At 42.5% G+C, this 22,676-nt stretch overlaps 1 protein-coding gene across 11 annotated transcripts in view; it reads left to right on the top strand.

The window, feature by feature from the left end:
• Window positions 1-22,676, top strand: part of BCLAF1 (BCL2 associated transcription factor 1) — a 372,683-nt gene that overhangs the window by 165,795 nt on the left and 184,212 nt on the right. For all 11 annotated transcript variants that reach the window (XR_014963044.1, XM_085611511.1, XM_085611510.1 and 8 more), the window contains exon 7: window positions 22,462-22,567. Coding sequence is in view for 10 of the 11 variants with exons in the window: in XM_085611511.1 (XP_085467637.1) it covers window positions 22,462-22,567 (106 nt within the window). In the remaining variant the exon portion in view is untranslated. The remainder of the gene's footprint in view (window positions 1-22,461; window positions 22,568-22,676) is intronic.

Genomic DNA, 22,676 nt, shown 5'->3' with positions numbered 1-22,676 from the left:
GTAGGTCATAGTTGCGATTCCCACTACTTTCTGGTGCCCAAGAAGGACAAAGGCCTGCATCCTAGCTTGGATCTCAGGAACGTCAACTGCTTCCAACAGAAGGAGAAGTTCAAAATGTTGACGCTACCTCAGGTCCTGTCTGTTCTCGACCTTGGGGACTGGATGGTAGCATTGGACTTGCAGGACGCTTATTTTCACATCCCCGTCCTGCCGCCCCACCTGCGTTACCTGCAGATCACGGTGGGCCACGCACAATTCCAGTTTACAGTGCTTCCTTTTTGCCTTACCAGCGCCCCTCGGGTGTTCACGACGGTGATTGCGGTGGGCGCAGCTCATCTGCGCAGATCAGGGGTTCCAGTCTTCCCCTATCTCGACGACTGGCTGCTGAAGGCGGACTCACCCCAGGCAGTCATCTCCCACCTCCAGCCTATGGCGGACCTCCTGCACTCGCTGGGGTTCACTATGAACGTGCCGAAGTCACACCTGACTCCCTCTCAGAAGCTCCTTTTCATCGGAGTGGTTCTGGACACCACGCAGTTTTGGGTTTTTCTTCACGAGCTGCGAGTCCGGGATATTCGGGCTATGATTCCGATCTTTCAGCCTCTATCCCAGGTTTCGGTCAGAATGACCTTGAGGCTGCTGGGCCTCCTGCATCCTGCTGGTAGATCATGCCCGGTGGCATATGCGGGCTCTGCAGTGGGACCTGAAGTTCCATTGGGCCCAGCATCCGGGGAATCTGTCTGATTGCGTTCAGATCTCGGAGGGCAGTGCACGACAATTGCAATGTTGGCTAACGAACCAGGATTGGGTCAACGGCAGATCCCTCTCCCTTCCCCAACCAGAGTACACAGTGGTGACAGACTCATCACTTCTGGGGTGGGGCGGCCACATGGGAGACGCGGAGATCAGAGACCTCTGGTCTCTGGCAGAGTCCGGGCTCCACCAGAGACCTCTGGTCTCTGGCAGAGTCCGGGCTCCACATCAACCTCCTAGAGATCTGGGCAATCAGTCTTACACTAAACTCAGTCCTTCCCTCTGTTTGGGGAAGAGTAGTGCAGGTGTTCATGGACAACACCACTGCCATGTGGTACTGCAACAAACAGGGCGGGGTGGGGTCATGGGCCCTACGTCAAGAGGCTATCCGTCTCTGGACATGGCTCTAACATCCGGGCATATCCATGGTGGTTCAACACCTGGCAGGTTCTCTGAATGCCAGGGCTCACAAACTCAGGTGCATGATGGATCACAAATGGTGTCTTCACTCGGAGGTGGCATAAAGTCTCTTTCAGCAGTGGGGAGAGCCTTGGTTAAATCTATTCGCCTCTGAAGAGAACGCACAATGTCAGCAATTCTGTGCGTTGGAATTTCAAAGGCGGCACTCGCTAGGCGACACCTTTCGTCGCGAGTGGAGTTGCGGTCTTCTATACGCCTTTCCACCTATACCACTTCTGCCGCATGTGCTGAAGAAGATCAAGCGCGACCGGGCCCAAGTTATCCTTGTGGTTCCGGATTGGGCACGAAGAGTCTGGTATCCCGAGCTGTTACACATGGCCATCGATCCTCCGATCAGACTGCCTCGTCTGGAGGATCTTCTGTTGCAGCAGCAGGGGACGGTCCTCCACCCGAACCTGTCCAGTCTCCACCTACTTGCATGGAGATTGAGCGGCGCCACTTGACAGCTTTCGACCTTCCTCCCGAAGTCTGTGATGTTATCTTTGCAGCCAGGCGTCCCTACACTAAGACTGTAAATACCTGCAGATGGAAAAAATGTGTGGCATGGTGCACAGCAAAGGCTGTTGATCCCCTTTCTGCCCCTCTTTCTGAGGTTCTCTTGTTCCTCCTTTCTTTGGCCCAGCAGGGCTCTTCTCTGGGCACTCAAAGGGCTATCTCTCAGCCATTTCAGACTTTCTTAGGCTTCCTGATCAGCCTTCTCTTTTCAAGTCCCCTGTTGTAAATCGCGTTCTTAAAGGCATTACTCCTCTTTTTCCTCCTGTTCCCTTCATAATGCCTCAATGGGTCTTGAACTTGGTTCTTACTTACCTTATGTGCGCTCCTTTTGAGCCGCTTCATAACTGTCTTCTCAGACTTCTTACTTTAAAGACTGCCTTTCTGGTTGCCATCACCTCTGCTCGCAGGGTGAGTGAGCTCCAAGCTCTTTCTTCAAAGCTTCCTTTTCTGGCAATTCATCTGGACACGGTCGTCCTAAGAACCAGACCTTCTTTTCTTCCCAAGGTGGTTACTTCTTTCCACGTTGGTCAAACCATCACTTTGCCCACCTTCTTTCCGCCTCCGCATCCTTCTAAAGAGGAAGAGAGGCTCCATCATCTGGATCTAAAACGTGCGCTTTCATTTTATTTGGATCGCACCAAGCAGCTCTGAGTGGATGACCAGCTCTTTGTTGGCTAAGTGAGCGCCAAAAAATGCCGGGCCGTGTACAAGCAAACCATCTCCGGGTGGGTTGTTTTGTGCATAAAATTTTGTTATTCTTTGGCAAAGAAGGAGCCTCCAGGGGGACTGCGCGCCCATTCCACCAGGGTGACAGCAGGTACCACTGCTTTGGGACGGGGAGTCCCCCTCAATGACATCTTTCAGGCAGCTACGTGGGCATCTCTGCACACGTTCACAAAACATTACTGCCTGGACAGCCAAGTCCGAAGAGACGGCTTCTTTAGCTGTTCTGTTCTCCAGGACTTTCTGGTGTGAACTTGGTTCGCATACCCACCTCCGGGGTTGGTATTGCTGGGGTATCTATTCTAAAGGTAAGGAATCTATAACTAATTGTCTCTTTCAGATGTACAAGTTACTTACCTTGGGGAACAATGTATCTGTTAGAGACATAGATTAGTTATAGATTCCTTACCGCCCCACCCATCCTCACCGTTCTGCGAACTGACTTCTAGGGTTAAGGACTTCCTTTAAGGGCCCTAGTTTTGTGCACCAGTGGTCAGTGTCTTGCATGGCTCTGCGCTTCTGACGTGGAATGTCGTGTAAAAGAACTGACGGCAGTGCGCGAGGGCGGCGTCTAAGTAGCTGCCGCAACGTCATCCCGGACACCACGACGAACACGGAGCAGACCTACGCCACCATTCGATGCGTAGGGGTACTGCTGACACAAAATCCTCCGCATCCAGTCTGACGCCTGGGGGTAATTCTAAAGGTAAGGAATCTATAACTAATCTATGTTTCTTACAGATATATCGTTACCGAAGGTAAGTAACTTGTTCGTCCATCTCCTGCTCCTGGTTTAGGCTCACCTTGCTTTTTATTTTCTCTGGTGAATCTTCCATTCGCCGTACATTTTTATTTATCTCTGTTGCCCTGGTCATTGTATCTTGTAGTAAGTCGTAGAGCAGGGTTCAACACTCATGCAAGATGGACTGTCTGAAATCGTCCACTGCACCATCCAGGTTTCGAAGATCAGTAGTGAGGAAAAGTGATAACAAATTCTGCTTGTCTCTGACCTCGCTGCTTGTCCTTCTTAGGAGCTATGATAATACACTGCTAATTAAACTTTATGTGGTGGGTGTCCTTTGTCCTTCCACGATAAAAGGGCAGAAGCTATTGGAACATCTCCACTCGCTATTCCCACATGGATTTCTGATCCTCGTCCACTGTCTCAATCTGCAGTCAGTCCACAAAGGCAGCTGTGTGGAGTTTCAGTAGACTTGCAAGCTCCTTACCTCCACTCCCATCCTCATATGCCTTTTTAAAGGACTGTAGCACTGAAGTTTTCCGCTAAATGGTGTATAAACCTATTTGGATATTTACAGGGTAAGTAAGTGATCACAATTTCATTTGTTTTTAAATGGTTGTGAATATCTAGTTTCTGAGCATAGCGAGCACCTTCAATCTTTATAGACCATGCATGGAAATAGCTTATGCTCATTTTGCAACTTCTGTATGTTATCAGAAGTTTATATGATTCTTAAAAGTATTTTCTAAAACTTGAGTGAAAAAATGAGGCCTATTTTGCTAATGCTTTGTCCAGTAAACGTACAGAATATATGGGTAGCCTTTGGACAAAATAGCTCATGCACTTCAGGGATGAATATCAACTTTTTATATCGAGAAAGATCGTTGTTGCATTTTCTCTAAAGCTGTCTGGGTTACTGTGGTGTTTTAATTAGAGGTTTATTCCCCACATCACATCTGCTACTCTAGCAAGCTCATAGGCTTTTACAATTGTTTTGTGTCTAACCATTCTTTAGTTTAATTCAAAACAACGTCTGCTGTATGCTTTAGATAAATTGCTTTAGATGGCTGTTTTCATGTTTGGTGTCATGCAAGAGGTCTGAAAAGCTCATAATTCGTATGGAGCGGAAAATTCCCAGTGACTATTTCTTTCTTATTATGACTAGGTCCTGGAATATGTTTTGAAATGGCAAAACCCATGTTACACAATAAAATAACTGTTGAAAGAGACAGGCAAAGTTGAATCTTCTGTCTTCCTGACAAAATGGCCACAAAACTGACTTGCTAGCTCCAAAATTCCTGAGTTTGATGGAATTGATTGAGGCACTACCCTAGTAGTGGCTGTTGTAATGATTGGTTATGAAACATGTGCTGGATTCTGGGCGGTAAGTTAACACAGATGTATGTTGACATGTTAAGAGGATAACTTGATTGACCTATAACTTTTCGAATTTCAATTGCAATATCTCTAGTTATTATGCACGTTTGTTGAGATAAATTTGTACAGCTTACCCTTATTGTTAAATGTGTCTTTTATCTTAATTAAAGTGGCACCAATATTGTAGAAGGCTAGGTTGTTATAGGTGTGAAATAAGATCACTTTGTGCCATTAATGGCTTTGTAAATTGTTAATGACTTTTGTTCGGGGTTTGCTTACAGGTGCCTGCGCTGCAGTAAATAATCCAATAATTGTGTATCAAAATGTTTTCTCTGTTTAATCACATTTCTGCATATTTTCAGTTAATTTAATCCTCATATTTCATTTTATCAAGGCCTCCTAGTGGAATTAACATTATTATTCTGCCTCCTCTTAGTCTTGGCTGAATGATACCTACATTTTCTGGAAATACTATAATAGACTGACATGCTGGTCCTTAAGAAGTACTAAGCAGTTCTTAAGCCTTCTTCCACATTAGTGTGTATTTTTTTCCTCATAGCCCTTTCATTTAATTCAAATGTGTTATATGTTCCATTTGTTTCCTCTGTTTGAGCAAACACCAGGCTTCGTCCTAGGTTTGATTCCAATGTGTTGCTAATCAGCAGAAATGGTGATATCTGTGGTCTGTTGTTGTTCTTACTTGCAAGAACAAAGCATACAATATGTTGGCACATATTTTAGAGAATGTGTAATTCCTTGATTACATTTTTGTTTGCACTTGCATGTTATCTTCTGTTTTTCATTTATTTTTTTTTGCGAAGTTTAGGTAGAAGTACTTTACAAGTATCTGTTCTAGTATGAGTTGAGTTTGCGCTCAAACTACACCCTTATGCTTAGCAGCCAAAAGCACTGCCAGTGTGTTTCACCTTTTAAGTCATTCAAAGTTTATTAGGACTAATTAATTGTAATCACAACTGTGACAATTCTTCCAGTACACAAAACAGAGTAAGAATGCCAAGTTACTTCCAATAAAGTGCGCAGCTTCAGTATTTACTCTCACTTTCTTTGTTGCATTTCCTTGTCCTGTCATTTGACATTTCTTGTTTAGCCCACTATCCCACCTCACATTTCTGAATGTTTTGTAGCAATGTTTAGGTAGTCTTCTCACCTTGTCTTCTGCATACCAGCACTTTAAAACATAGTTGTTGACCTCAATATTTCAAAACTATTTTTAATGTAAAATCTTTGTAAGATTGCCATCTAAAAACTACATTATAAATTACGATACACCTTTAGATAGTTTCATTGACAATATTAAAGGGTTATTTTGCTTTCTGCAGAAGAATTGATATTTGTAGCACCTTGCAAATCTCCAGAGCCTGATGAGCCTAGTCAAAACAACTGCTAATTTCAATCTCATCCTTTCTGTCTTTGGAAGTGATGTGATGAAAAAGCCCAATAAATGTATATTTTTTCCACAGTGATTTGAAAATATAAAACAGCATTTCATCAGTTCATCCAAGCCTTAGGTTGACTGCTCTCTTCTGCGGGCAATTAAGTGTTAACACCTGCACCTGTGGGCAATAACTGTTAATTACCCTCCCCACAGTTATGGGTGACAGTCTTAGGCGAGTGCCAATAAACAGGGTATGATAATTAACAACCATTAATGCCCTGCAATTTAGAGCAAACCGGGAGATCTGAGGGAGCCAGAGCTGTCTCTTACCAGGAAGAGGAAAGTCTCTATCCTCCTGCAGCGTTCTCTCAAATTATTCAGAAGAAGCCACCAGTTAGATGGCTGTCGAGGCACCCCCCAGAACCCCCCACCCCTATGATTTTGCTAATAGGGAAGATCAATCAGCCCAACAAAGTAGAAAAAAAGGTTTTGGGCAGAATGTGCTCCCCTTTTGGTAAATACAAGGGGAGGAGCCCTGACGCCATCTGTGAACAGATGACTGCTTCGTTGTAGGCTGAGGGAGCACCACAAAGAATAGAGAGAGGTTTATTTTTACAGCATAAGGTAAGAGACAGTGCGTGCTTTGCAGTGCTCCCTGTGTCCACGGCACACCATAGTGATATTGAGAACTGGCAAAACTGAATAATCCCTTTCGCTGGCTTTTAATAATAATTATAGTACGCATAGGAGCCTTCTGATTAGCTGTTCCATCTGGTGTGCTAATGGCTGATAAAGCATTTTTATAACTTTTGGCTTGAGGTGTAAGGAGGAATGAATGCAGTGAATGAGTGGCAGTGAAGGGCACCTGCAGTCTAATAATGGTAGTTGTCCATTATGGCATTCTTTCTAATATTCCTGTGAGATCACACAGCACATTATTGAAGTATCTGCTTTAAATGTTCAAATAATTTACCAAACAGCCTTTGCCTATTAGCAGCATCAGCTTCTGAATCTTTTTTTTAAATTCAGCCAATTAAACCAAGTGAGTCATATCAAAGTTCATGTGACAAACTTGCTTTTATGTGTTTTGTAAGCTGAAACATAATTCGGTGTTGCTGCTAAACTTAAGATATAACGGTGAAAACAGACACTGAATTTTAGTAGTTGCTCCTCAGATTAATTATTCCTTTTAGGACCAAGAACCCAGCATTCTACAGTCTATTTATAGACAATCTTTTGATTGAAAACTATGTTTTTGATAGTATTGTTTTATCTACATATCCCGTATCATCTACTCGATTAGTCAACCTTTGATTCCAAAAAAGCAAGCTTCACCCTATTTCTGTATGTATTTTCTTTCCTCTTCTGCTGTATGGCTTTACGTTTGGTGGTAGAAAGGAATCCTGGAGGGTTGAGTATGCTACCCTTTGCGTGTCTCTCAGACTGTTGCACGAGTAAGAAGCATAGACTATTTTAAGAGCTTATGTACCAATCTCTGCCATTGCTGCTCCTAGTTGTGGCTCCAAACATTGGGATTTTATAGGCGTTTTTCTCCAGACACTGCAGAACCCTCCTTAGGGGAATTCTTGGCCAGTTTTGCATCAGTTGATTGTACAGCACCAACAGCGCAACCGGATGCAGCACTTAAGATCCTTAAAGCATTTTGCTCACCCAAAGCTATGCCTGAACTTCCTCAACCTTTGCTGCCATGCCCTACACTTTATCCAGAACTAGTTGTGGATAGGTTTAGATTGAGACCCAACTGACCATTGAAAAAGAGACTCAAGCGGCAATTCTCTAAAGGAAAGTACCCTGGAATGCACTCCGTGGATTAGTGGATTAGTGGATGGTATAGATGATCTATCCATGGCAGTGGTTCCCGCACCAGGAGCATGCATTCTGGAGAGGAATGTTTCAGGGATTCTTGTTTAAAGCAAGACCCTCCAATAGATGTAGAACCAAGCCTTTGAGAAGAATCCAGAAATACAACTTTGGATAATCATTCTCGACTGGTCAACAATACCTTCCTGAATCCAGACACACTTCCATTGACTGAATCCAGGCACACTTCCATTGAAGAAGGTTGGACAGTGCTGGTTAATGTAATATTATTGTTTAAGATCATTTAGTATCTTTACATTATTCAGAACACTGATTACTTGGCAAGCTAGACCATTGGTATCCCTACTTCCAGGGATGTAATAACATACCATGTACATCTTTCTAGTGCCTTCTTCAGTGCAACCATAGAAGAGCAAAAGAAAAAATGCAAAGTTTTAGAATTGGATCAATTATTTTCTTAAGAGACAACCCTTCTCTAGTTAATCACATCTTTGAAGCAAAACAAGGTTCGTGGATTCTTTGGGTCTACACATGTAGCAGGACTAGTCTTCCATAAAGAAAACGATCTGTTTGCTACAACTGTTCTTCTCTGAATCTAAAAGGCAGTACAAGGATCTTGCGAGACAACTTCCAGGAAATCTAATGAGGGTATGAATACACTACACAAGACCATCCATGCAGCCTAGGACATAAAAGACCACTCAGTTTACTGTCATAGACTGTCTGATAACGTCTTCTGATACCACAAGACCCTTGGTGTATTGGTCTCTGTCTTTCATCTTTGGCTCTCATACTTTTGGTAAGACCCAGAAATTGAAGACTGAAGTACTCTGTCAAATTTGAAGTGATCTAAATATTCGTGTCACTGTATACTGTGGTGGTCAACTGTAGGTTTATACTCTGTACTGAAAAAGGCAGCTGCAATATTTTTTTAGATCTATACCTGAATCCCATTTTTAATGCGGAAGATTGGGAGGTAGAAGATAACAGTAGTATTCTGCCACTGCTGAAAAGGCCTCATAGGAATGAAAGGGCCAGTTATCTTGCTACCACTGCTGGACACCATGATGGATGTAGTATTACCAACATGGCCGAGGATAAATTGAGAGGATTGATAGGGGTGCCAGATATTTTACAAAAAGTATTAAATAATTATTGTCTTGCTCTCCTCCGAAGTTATCAAGACCTTTCCTCCTGTCCTGGACTGACTGTTATATGAAGTCATATGTATCAATTTGCAGTTGAACAAGTTCCAAAACGTCCATCCCCCCTAATTTTTTCTCACCTACCGTGAGATGATTGGATGCATATCTACTGCCATTACACTTAATTTAACATTCCAATTATGTGCGATGCATACATTCAAGATTGGTAAAGCTCATTTCTAACACAGTCTTCATCTTCTGCTTAAAATGAGCTCCTCCTGCATTCTGAGAGTACATGGTGGTTAGTGTAACTTGTCATGATCACCCTTATTAGGATGATAGGCTGCTCAAGAATAAGTAAGTGCAGGGCCTGCAGACAATTTTACATTTATTTCGAGATCTAGATATTGATGCATCAAGTTCACTCTTCCAATGAATGCTAGCGATTCAATACTTTCCAGTCTTGGATACAAGAATCTCATCTGTGTGTTCTGTGGAGGACAAAGACTGAGAAGCCTTTCTCGTTTCTTTTGTGGTATTGAGCAGAGACGCATGCATCAGGCTGTCGTTCCAGTAAGTCTCTCTGACTTAGACAATTGAGACAGACTCCTCCCTGGAGAGATTTGGAGCCCACGTGGGAGATATTATGACTTCAGCGAGCAAAATATTGCATTAATGTGTTGATGCAGATGATGTGTCCCTGGGCCTTCAAGTTCTTCCTGCCAGCAGCCTCCCTTGACTCCATTGTATTACAGATCACACTCCCACAAATGACTACATTAGGAAACAAAGTCCAGAGTTCTTGCAAGAAAGGCACATTTGAGCTGACATTTATCAGTATGAATATCATCCAAATCACACCAGTGCTCCTGCAAGCCTTACAGACCTCAAGCACAGACAAACTAAGCCGGTGTCTATTACAAAAGTACGAGTGGGTATTAAACGACTGCTTTCCCACGTCGCTGAAACAAAACTTGTGATATGTCTGATCCTAACCGCTGCAATAAAATACCATAAAGAAATGCAGAGACTTTATATCCTGGTTTATCCAGAGCCTAGTTCCAAGGAAATTGCGCTTTTGATAGACTAGTAGCAGTCAATTTGTATGAATTTTCTAATGATCCTACTAAAGATGACTGTCAACCAATCATTGCATGAATCAGATAATTATAAATCCTCCTGACTGGCCTTATTGGTGGTGGCTCTGAGACCTGGTTTATCTATACATGTGATAACATAGGAGGCTTCAATGTCAGCTGGATCCCCTTGTCATGGTACATCCGCAACATCCTACACTGCAGTCTACAATAATTGAGCCTAACCGCCGACCCCCAGAGTATTTGCTATTATGCCACCTGAACTTTCCAGAGGGTCTGTTTTTGGTGCCTAGAAATCTGGTGGGTGGCAGAACTTTCCAAAAATAGACTGTGTGGACTTCTTTATTGGACTAAATGATTTTCAGTTTTCATATGTCGAAGTATATTTGGCTGCCATTTCGGCATAGTGCACCTACCTTTCCTAAATGTTGTTCTCTATTCCCATGATTACAGATCAGCTATATGAACTTAAGCCCCCCTTTTTATTGTTAGACCATACCTACTTTAGAGTAGAACATAGTAAGTCAGATAGCCAACATTTTACTTGGAAAATGACTGAGTGGCTGTGATTTCAGCCAGTAGAGTGAGAGCTGTAAGCTATATACATTGGTGAGCTAACTACTGTTTTCTATTGTAATTCTGTAATGTAACTCTGAGAACTCAATGTTTGTCCTACCCAGGGTCATTTCACATGTTGTTATCCAAACCACTTTGTTACTGACTTTCTTCCAAGCCATCCTATTCTGGCAGCTATACCCCCTGCGTTTCGAAATTTGATGTCAAGAGTTCCAGGGTATTACTAAGACCAACAGTGTTTGTAAATCAAAACATCCCTTTAATTCTGCAGCTCTTCGCACTGCCTTGGCTTCCTCTAAACTGACCATTTAAGGCGGGTAGTATCCTCATATGATCCCGTACAACTAGGAAACCAACAGGCTCTTACTTGGTAAACTATCGGTGGTTTCAACAGAGGGGAGGCAAACATTCATACTGTTGTGAGAAATGTTTGAATCCCAGACTTTGACTACAGAACTGATGCTCTGGTGAATTAAGCTTGCTTGAATAATCATATTACATAGCAGTGTTTCTGGAAACTGCTTTAACACATACTTCTGAGTTAGGGGGAAACATGCCTCTAGGTCTCAATAGAATTCTTTTTCAAATTATATCCAAAAATATGCCATAGGATTGAAATTGCATCTCATCATGAGACCGTGCAAGTGTAGGAACTCCCAAAGCACCATTGTCGGTTTCCTTTTTTTTTTTACTATTTATGAAAAGAAGCACGCTTTCCCATTTTTGCAGTATTAAATGATGTTCTGTGGTGGGAGTGTCAGTGAGAAGTATACTTAAATATTACTAGTTTGGTTTATTTGACGACATTATAAAAAGACTGATAATGTTGCCTCTCGTAGGCATGCTTTACAATGGAAGTTTTAGAAATGTTTCAGAGCTCTCCACATGCACATAGCTGTGAATCCAGATCATGGACAACTATTACAGGTAAATAACTTATTTTTTGTCCTTACAAAACAGGCATTGTGATTAGTTGGCTTGATCCCAACTTTCTTGCATCAATGGTTTTCAGAATTATTGCCTACGAAATGATGTAAACATATTTTTTGTGTATAAGTACGATACGTATGCTTGTACTACAGAAATGCATCACTTTGTTTCCACTTTCCATGACTGTTGCATTTGTTAATGTCTTGACAAGTCGTTATTAATTTTTTGACTTGGTTTGAATAATGTTTCACTGGTCTCAACATTTGATCTCATTCTCCTTTTAAGACAAGAACACACTGATTAAGATGTGGTTCTACGGCAGGGTACTATTTAGGCTTGGTGTTGTCTAGTACTGGTAATGCATTTACACCATAGCCATATAGTTAGCCAACAGCTTCCTGTGTTCCGAAAACAGCTAAGAGTTCTTCTGCACATAAGTCTGCGCTTAGTGGGACTAAATGCATGCAACAAAGTTGGTAGTTCATCCAGCTCGGTCTGGCTATACTGAGAATATGATTAGCTTAATTTAACAGAATTAAATGTGTTTGTCTCGATGCTGTAACACTTGCGTCTCTCTTTCGAGAAGATGTGTTCAGGCACTCATGCAGCTTTGCAAGGCCACCTGTTTGTTATAAACTTATTGCAAAAAATCTGGTTTTCTCTATAATGGTATATATCTCCTGTTGACACTTCATGTAGCACAGGCGACATCGTGCAGTATTGGTAAGAACTTTATTAAATATACAGAACTTTCTCCACAGGTTCACCCAGTCTGCCCTCTACTGATCTTCCAGTATTAGTAGTACTACTTCCTGCACCGATCTTGCCAGAATGCCCCATTACATATGACCAGAAAAAAAATCTACTTGAAGTGAGAACAATTGGAATTGACCATTCAATAACCAATTCCGGTCATTAAAGTCTTTGTTACTTTTGTATTTGAGTTTTTATCATTGTGAGTCTTCCTTTGTTGCCTGCCCCATCACTTAAAGTGATTTTTTTCCCACATATTAATTTTAAAATGCATACCACCCTTACATTTGGGAATCTGTTAATAGAATAAGCATTCTGAATGTTCTGTTTTTAACAAATGACTGTCAATCTGGCACTTGTTGGGTTCTGCTTTGATCCAAGTTATGGTATGTGAAATAAAGTGCTGTCAGAGATGAGATAGCTTGACTTAAACCACCCGTCCCAACCCTCCATCCCACTCAATCTTACCATTGTATGTTCAGATAATTGTGGGAGAAGTTGAAACACTTCTGAACGCAGGTTCTTTGAGTTGATAGTTAGCAGTAACTGTATTCTTTCTCAAAGCTGCACAATTAAAATACCCTCTACACAATTTGTAGCTAGATCTTATTCTGTTTTAGATCAGCCTGACTGATTACTTGAAGCGTAAGCCAGTATGGCTTCACCTTAAGTACTACCTCCCCTCTTCTTAGATCTTGCAAAGGTTTCTCAACAGGACTTCTCTGCATGAGTGGGAAGGGCCAATCTCGAGATATCAGTAATCCAGCAGATCTTCCTTTTAGGGTTTTTAATCTGCCTTTGAAGGAAATTCTCTTCTGTTTCGCAAGATAATGCTTATTGGATGCCAGCTGGTTTCCCTCTGTGTTTTTGATCTAGGAAGCTGCAAGATGGAGAGAAGAATGCCCTTCAGGCTGCCTGCCAGCCTGTAGGGCATTCTTCTCTCCATCTTGCAGCTTCCTAGATCAAAAACACAGTTGAAAATGTCCTCTTTCTGATATAGGCTTCTAGCTGCATATTCTTCGCCTTTTGACTATCCCCTAGGCATCAGACTGGATCTGGAAACTTTTCAGCAGTACCTCTGCGTGCCTGTATGTTACCCTGCGGCTCCGCAATGATGCTGTTTGGCTCTAGTTTGACATGTAGACCTTATATAGATGACACTCCAGTGCACTAATGTCAGTTCCTTTCTTTCTGTGCCTCGTGTCGTGGATCCGGAGCTTCCTAGTCTCTCAGAGATACTTTACCTTTATTTCTTTCAAATGTTTACAGTGGGCAAGAGATGACTGTCCCTAAAACGACAGGTTTTAAGCCCTGTAGAGTGTGTCACAAGCAAATGTCTTGACAAATGATTTCTTTTCATAAATTACATGAGCCTTATCTGTACTTCATATACATTACATAATACTTTTTATAAATCTCTGGTGGAAAGGTAAAGATGAATCAATTTACACATAAGCAAGACTCAAACAGTCAACATATTCCAAGTGCCCTCAAATAAAGGAAAAGCTTTGTTGTCCATTTGTTCCTCCTTGTTTCCTTATTAGAGATAAAAGGGTGGTTTTGAGAAGTCCAACTTCAAATATACCCGAAGGTAGTCATGTCAAAGGAGTCCTGGGTTACCTGCTCCTTGCTTTCTGCTTACGTCTGTGCTGATAAACTACTAGGGAGACCTATTGGTAGTCCACGTGTAGCATTACCTTGGCACTAGACCCACATTTGATATTTTTGGTCTTTCACCTATTTCACTTATTGTAGTAAGGCTTTCATAAGTGTGTGCACACAGGCATGAATTATGTGGTCTTGGCACTTGCATGCAGTTTATCAGCCAACCAGTAACGCCTGCTGTGTGTGGGTTTATTGCTCTTATGACAGTTCTGATCTCTGGCATATGAGGTGATACGAAAATCTGGGCAAATTAGTTTTGTATATATGCAGAATGTTCCCACCTTTTTGACATGTTGAATATTGATTGTTTGTTAGCTCAGGCTCTCTTGTCTTCCTAGTGCTGAGGAGGACTTGAATCACTGTGGGACAAAACGAATAAATGTTTCTGTAGGAGGAGTTTAGCAAGATATATTGATAATTAATCTGCACAGTCATAGAAAGCAAGGGAGCAGGTGTCCCGGGACTCCCAGAGATCGTTAAAAAGTATAATGGGAGTTTATATGAATTAACAGGCTGATGTACATTATGATAAAGTAACTCATGGGTGATTAAATAATTTTTCCCAGTGGAATTTAATTATTTTATTGTGGCATAATTGTTTCTTACATTAATTAAACCCTACGTTATACCACCTTTTCTCTTTTTGAGTTTGCCCAGTTTACGTGGGAGTAGAGGTCATTTAGGGCAGCCAGACTGTTGCCAAGTTCAGGATTTGTTGTGCAGGGCAGCCGGGATGCTGCCAAGTTCAGAATTTGTTGTGGCTTGGACACCACCGATTCCTTTGAGCTGGCCATAGGTACCATTGTTGCCATTCTATGACACGCCTGGCTGCGAGCCACCATTTTTTCAGGCGATTGCGAGTTGTCCCTCATAGACAATGCCGTTCAATGGGACTCGTCTGTTTGGAGACTAGGTAGACTCTGCTCTTGAGCAGTTCAGGGATGTCTTGGGCTTATCTGCCCTACCACTCCTTTTGCGGTTTGGCATGAGTACCCCATGCTTCCAGCAAATGCAACTCCAGCATGATGAGCAGCAGTTTCGCAATCGCAGCTGTGGTGCCCACCTGCAAAACCACTTTAGTGTGCTCTTAGTGGAGCATAGCTGTCTGGTGGAGGCATGATCCGATGATTCTTGCTGGATTGGCATGTCATAACTTCGGACAGATGGTCCTGCACATTGAAGGGAAGGGCTATGCCCTTCCCTTCATTTCTGCACTTCTGTTCCCTCCACTGTCTCCCCAATGACTGCCGGAGGACCATTTTTGTGTTTTGTGGCAGGAAAAGCAAGCCCTTGTGGCCAACGGGTCTATTGAGAGGGTGCCTGTGGCAGAAATAGGATGTGGTTGTTACTCCTCTACTTCCTGTGGTCCTGAAAGGACAGAGGACCCCAGCCTGCGCCCTCCAGAAGGAAAAATTCCAAATGCTCACATTGGCCCAGATCTTGTCTGCCTTAGACAATGAAGACTGGGTGGCAGTTTTGGAGCTGCAGTATGCCTATTTCCATATAACCATCTTGACAGCCCACTGGCGCTACCTGAGGTTTGTGGTGGAAGAGGAGCCTTCTCAGTTTGCTCTGATCCACTTTGGTCTCATCAGTGCCTCCTGGGTGCTCACGTAAGTGATGTGGTGGCAGCACAGCTTCGAAGTTCAGGGATGGCAGTCTTCCCCCTACCTCGACGACTGGCCGTTGAAGGCGGGTTTGCCCAAGGCAGTTATCAACCACCTTCATATTACAGCAAATCTCCTATCTATGGGGTTCACTGTCAGTGTACTGTAGTCGCACCGGACTCCTCCGTTTCTGAGGCCCTTCATCTGTAACACGTTTTTTTTTCTTGCCTTTCCCCCGGGATAGTGTGTGCAGGTCATCCAGGTAGTGAACCCGATCTTTCAGCCTCTGTTCTGGATTTCAGTGAGGTTGACTGAGGATTCTGGAACTGATGGCCTCCTGCATTTTGCTGGTCGAGCACACCAGGAGGCATGTGGGATCTGAAGTCTTTGGGGGCCCTGCCTCAAAGAGGACTTCTCTCATCACGTTCAGATTTCAGAGGAGACTGCTAAATATCTGCAGTGGTGGTTGCTGGACTGTGATTGGAACCACCGCACACTCCTCTCCCTTCCCCTCCCAGAACTATCCATGGTAACCAATGCATCACTTCTAGGCTGGGATGGCTACCTGTGGTAGATGGAGATCAGAGGTCTCTGGGCTCCAGCGGAGTCCTGAATCCATATCAACCTTCTCGAGCTGAGGCCCATCCGCTTGGCGCTGAATGCCTTCCGACCATCAAGGGGAGGCTGGTACAGTTGTTCAGGGACTCCAACACTACCATGTGGTGCTGTAACAAACAGGGCAGGGTGGCGTCAAGGACCATGTGCCAGGAAGCTTTGCGCCTCTGGAAGCGGCTGGACCACCAAGATATTTTCCTGGTGGTGAACCACCTGGCAAGATCATTGAATACTTGGGAGGACTGTTGACGCCTGGCAGCTCACTCGTGGCATTTTCACCCAGAGGTAAGGCGGGGTCTGTTCCGTGAATGAGGAGAGCTTTCGTTTGATTTGTTCGCCACCTCTGAGAACGTACAATGTCTGCATTTATGTGCGTTGGAGTTTTCCAGGTTTCTCTCATTGTGCGATGTGTTTTGCCTCAAGTGGGACTCAAGACATCTGTTTGCCTTTCTACAGATACCACTTCTGCCTAGAGTTCTCAAGATCAGGACCAACCTGGTACAAGTTATCTTAATGACTCCAGATTTGGTTCAGAGAGTGTGGTATCCAGAGCATCTGAGCACGAGCATCTGTCGTCCAATCAAGCTGCCGTCCGGGAGGACCTACTGTCGCAGCAACAGGGCAGGTTTCTGCGCCATCTTTGTCTTAATGCATGTAGATTGAGTGTCAACAGCTGAACACCTTTGACTTTTCTTTGGAAGCGGTTGATGTTGTCTTGGCATTCAGGTGGCCTTCGAACTGTACACATCTTTTGTTGGGACAAATTTGTGGCTTAGTGCGGTTCTCAGCAGATTGACGTCTTCAGGCCAAGTTGTCTGACTTGTTGTTTGTTTTATCCTTAGCCTGTCAAGGTCTCGCCTTGTACACAGTTAAAGTGTACCTTTCAACTCTTTTGGCTTTTCTGTGGTTGCCCGATCAGCACTAGTTGTTTGTCTTCTGTTTTAGATTTTTTAAAGGTTACAACATTTGTTTCCTCTATCTCCCTTCACCATGCCACTGTGGGACCGTAACTTTGTCCTCACTTTATAAATGTGAATTCTGTTGAACTGCTTCAAAACTGACCCTTGTGGCTCCTCCCCCTTACAACAGTATTCTCATTGGTGTGGCATGACCCAGCTTAAAGCTCTCTGTCAATCGGCCATGCACCACCTTCTTCCGGGACAAACTGTCTCTGAGGACTCTGCATCCTATCTGCCAAAAGATGTGATGCCTTTTCACGTTGATCAAATAATCACCCTGCTGGCGTTCCATGCTCTGACTCACCCAAATAAGGAAGAGGAGAGACTTCATCGTTTGGACCCCAAGAGAGCACTGAGTTTCTGTATAGATCGTAACAAAGAATTGAAAGATTTGCTGGAGTGAAAAAAGACAAGGCTTTGCAGAATAGAACCCTCTCCCTCTGGATTGTGCTCTGCATTAAGATCTAAAGTATTCAAAAAAGTGATGGATGGGATGCTTGAATTAATGTCTTCCACTAGTAACTTGGAACTGCATTTCAGTCCATCATTAATTTGCACACCATGCCACCTCAAATTAAATCAAGCCATATGCAAATCTGGCTTGACCCAGCTCTAGTGGAAACAATCCAGCTCAAACTATCAGGCCTTGAACACAAGTGACTCGTCCGGTTTAGCGCTAGTAAGTGCTAATCCGCATTCCATCTAAGCCTTTTTTTGTATACTTTATTGTGGTGCATTAAGATCTATAACACATTAGCTAAAACGCACCCTCCGGTAGGACTGTATGCTCATTCTTTCAGGGCCAAACCTGCTACCACTGCTTTAGCACACAGAGTTCCTGTCCTAGACATTAGCAAGGTGACCGTATGGGTGTCGCTTCATTTGTTCACAAAGTACTGTTGTCTAGACAGTCATGTTTGCTGAGAAGGGCATTTTGCCCGCTCTTTTCTACAGGATTTTCTGGTTTGAGTCCATTCACAGTGTGCCACCAATTAGTACTGCTTTGGTATGTATTCAAAGGGCGAGTAATCTGTGGCCAGACGTTTCTATCTGAAGAACAATTTACCTACCTAGTGTAACGCTCTTTCTTGTAGAGACTCTATATCTAACATCAGATTCCTGACGATCCTCCCCGCTCTGTGATTGGACTCTGTCCATTAATAAGTTCCCAAGTCAAGGAATCTGCACATTGGTCTACCAATTGGGTGTTGGGGCTCAGCGTTTGGGGGCATGGACAGTCCCGAAAGGAACTGATGTCCGCACGTGGGAGTGGTGTCTACTCATGACCCGCATGTCATTTCCATAGTGGAGCGATGTCTGTGTGGAGTAGAATGGCTCCATGTACAGACATGCAGAGGTACTGATAAAGTTTCTGGATCCAGTGACACCTATTCAAAAGGTGAGGAATCTGTGGCTAGATAATCTCTCAGAAAGAATGTTACCGAAGGTAAGTAACTTGTTCTTCTGTCTAAAACTAGCCAGTCTACGAGCCCTTCATGTAATGGGTTCAGGAAAGGAGTTCTCTTAGACATCTGTACATTACGTAATGGCTTAACCTTGCTATAGATTTGTGTTATTTTTCTTGGTTTACGAGGATATCGGTTAGATTATTGTACCTACGATTATTACTCAAAGTGGATCGCTGGGTACTTGAGGTGTGAACCAGAAATACTTCCTTGAGCTGGCTTCTCTGAGATTCTTTTGTACTTTCAGCGTTCCATTGGTATTCTGTCTGGAAAGTATTTTTTTTTGCTAACTTTATCCTCTTCCAATTGAATAGCAAAAGCTGCATGTCTTGTGCCCCAAATTCCAGCTGTTGTCCTGAGAAAAATCCATGTCTCTCTAGTTTTCATGTGGAAAGGCATCGCTTTCTCTCCAGTAATGATGGTATTTGATGTGGTTCACCTGGTCTTTCTGCATCATGTGATGGTTTTTCTTCTGCTGACGGGTAGCTTATATAGATTGAAAGTATTGCTATTTTGTACTATGTGGGCAGTTGCAGCTTTTGACATCCAGCTTCATAACTATAGTGACCATTTATATCCTTTGATTATCTTTTTCAGTGTGCTGGGAGTCTACCCCTGTTTTGATTGCAAACAGCCTAAAGTCAATCAACTTGCAGAAAATTAACACAGATATGCTTAACCTAGAGGCAGACTTTGATGGCAAGAGTTGAGAAGGGCTGGACAGTGGCACACGTTCCTTCATTTCACTCGTCTTCATTGCAAATTCAAATACAGAGGAATTGCTGTTTTCCCCTGTACAAAGGAAAGTAGGCTGTGTTCCACAGGATCTCATTACACTACATCTGAAATAGACTGTGTACCCGAAGAACACTGTTGGCTATTCAGCCCCTTAAATAAATATCATCTTCCACCGAAGACTGCTCTGAAGGAACACTACTTATATTAACTTGCCACTAAAGGAGTAACCAATTTCCATTGGTGACTGGGGGTGTAGCAAATGATGACCGAGTCAATACTTGAGGGGCCCAGTAGCATAATTTTGGATTGGCAGATCTGAAGCTTTAAGGGTGTTAACTTTTTTCTCCTTTGTAATCAAAAGAGCAAAAGTAACCCACATCTGTCTCCGCAAGATTCAGCCCTTGTAACATTTGTCTCTTTCGGACACCAGATACTTCTCTGGCATAGGAGGGGAAGTCTTTTTAAGTGTGCATTGTTAAGAAGAGACATAACCATCTTCTTTTGATTATTATATTAGGAATTGCCTTCTTTGAAAGAAAAATAAATAAATAGGTAAACTAAGACACCTTTTTAGAAAGTGATCTGTGGGCACATATTTTCACATTTCATTTCTAATCGTCCGGTTTGGCTTATGAAGCTTTCTAGGCATTATATTAATGCTGCATTATACATAGGGCTCCCGGTTTTATGGTATTTATTTTTTTGATATTTCCGTCTGTGTTTATCCATAATTATTTTTGTCAACTTTATCTGTATTTATCCATATTTATAATGGGTTTTGTGAAAAAATAAGGCTGAAATTGGTACATTTCCACATTTATTTAACCAATAAATATGCAGTCATGCTTGAATGCCTCCCAGGTTTTAGTGATCTGAACACCCGCAGAATCTAAATCAATGCACCTGTATGAAAATATGCACATTTCAGTATCAGCCTTGTGCATATCTATTGATGTTTTAAGCCTCTTTACTAAATGTCCTTTCTTTTTTAACCCCTCTCCTCTCAATCTACACAGTTATTGGCCTGGCAGTCATGCAAAAGTGTATTTAGAATCACTCAAAAAGCACCCAATTTCCGTTTTTATCCACACTTAAATAAATACAGACAAGAAAAAAAATTGTTTTCTGTCTGTATTTGTAAAAACGGAAAACAGGGAGCGTTAATTATACCTTAAAATGCAAGGAGTTGGAGCTTTTGTATGAAGCAAAGCAGACCAGTTTGATTTGTGGCAGTGAAGTTTCATTTGAATGCTTATTTAGCTGGCCAATGTGGTCGAATTAGGACTTTAAGAATTAGGGTTGATGAAGAATGCCCAATAGGAGGAAATGTTCTAGTGGCTAGAGGTGGGCAAGTCAGCATTTTCATAGGGAGAGCTGGGACAGGAATCTTGGGTTGAACAAAGCCATCAAAAGATTTGTCATGTAAAATAGGATAAAGATTTTTTCAGATTTAAAATAGACTATTTTTGTATACCTGTTTAACTTCACTTCAATACATTACATTATATTTCTGCATTAACACATTTTAGAAGTGATCGCTTTTACATATGTACTGTTCCCACCAAGTTCCTTGAAAACACAGCTTATTTGCACTATTTACATACCTTTTACTCTGCTGTATGTGGAGCTGCATTATTTCGAAACCATGCACAAGTGATTTTTTTAGTTTACATTCTAATCTGAATTCCTTAAAGTTGGTTGTGGATTCCGCTATCACTGAAAATGAGGCATAGTGCAGTAAAGTCGTTTAAATAGGTTCATGCCATTTAGTCAAGTTAGGAAGCTGGGATTAGAAGTTGGGATTCCTTGCTGCATCTTGTGCAATTCAATTAGAGCGGACTGTGTGGACAGAATTTCTCATGGTGTTAACACTAACTGATTTTGCTTCAAAGGGGATTTGTTATTAATATAGTTACTTCACGTTACTTGACATGACGCTTCTTAAAAATGTAACTTGGTATATTGAACAAATAGGAAACTGGTACATAACCTCTCTCCAAGGAAAATGCCTGTTTTTATGTTGCAAGTTTTTTTTTTTAAATGTGCTTAATTTCTGATAGTACAAACTGAAGCTTATGCCTGCTTTGTAATTGTCAGGTCAAACCTTCCAGACAGCAAAAGATCTGTTGTCCACTTATGAAGAACTTGTAGTGGGCTTCAAGCCCACCCAATGCTTACCATTGGTTGGCTTTATTCTTATTTGCTTGCTTGCTTTTTCAAAGGCTTGTCTTGTCCATTGTATTTGTCCCTCGGAGCTTAGCCTCTTTGCCTGTGTCCTGCGAGTTCTCACTTTTAGGGAACTACTTTTGAAAGCTTTAGCACTCCATGTGTTTTCCAGCTCTCCCTTGTGTGCTTCTTGCTGCCCGCGCTCTGTGTTCAGCTCTCTTGTGTCTGTGTGCTTCCCTATCTCCCAGCTCCTGGTTCCTCTTGCCTGTGTGCTTTTTCCTTGTTGTTCTTATCCTTGTGTGTCTTCCCCTGCCCTTCTTGTATCTCCCTCCCTTGTGTGCTTATTTTCCCTTTCTCCCACCATCCAACTCACTCCTTCATTGTAACTCCACCTCTCGATCATATTTTTCCCCTCTTCATTTTTGTTTTTTTGGGGGAAGTCAGACAGGTAATTGCTGCCAGCCTTCCGCCTAATAAAAAGAAGGGCTTTTGCACGACTTAATTTTTCTTGTAATTTTTTTTATTTACCGATCCATCTGTATCTCTAAAAAGGAACTGGCGCCCACATTATGCGCATGCGTCAAGATGCATGAACGCGCATGCAAGAGGACGTGGCCACTAACCACACTTTTTCTTTTCTCATTTTGTTCATACTATGCAGCATAGGCATTTTTGCCATTTATCTATGGCATGAGCTAAAGGAATTCACAGAGCCAAAGGTCTCAAAAGCAAGACCTGTTGGCTTTGCCAATACTTCGCAATATATGTATGAAAAGCAGAAAATAGTAGACTTGAGGACTCTGCTTATAATACATCTTGCAAAGTTTCTTTAATGTATGCTTTCTTTTTCTCTTTTTTACTGAATACCCACCTTTGAGAACTCTACATCTGTATGTACTCAGCACAACAATGCATCTTTCTCCCCTCAACCAACAGAGCATTACTTCAGATCTGCCGGAATGAGTCTTCATGAAAGATTCGGGGGCTATCAGAAAGCTGTTGAAGAGCAAGCCGCTCAGCAAAAGAGCCCTGAAATACACAGGTATGTTGTGGGATAATGGTTCTTTTTTAGTGTGAACTAAGAACCTTGTTTTAGGACCTATATAAATCCTAGAGTTAGGGGTATACCATATAATTTATTTTGAATGTTT

Source organism: Triturus cristatus, chromosome 6 (assembly GCF_964204655.1).
Source record: "Triturus cristatus chromosome 6, aTriCri1.1, whole genome shotgun sequence".
Classification (NCBI taxonomy): Eukaryota; Metazoa; Chordata; class Amphibia; order Caudata; family Salamandridae; genus Triturus; species Triturus cristatus.
This window is presented reverse-complemented; position numbering and strand designations above follow the sequence as displayed.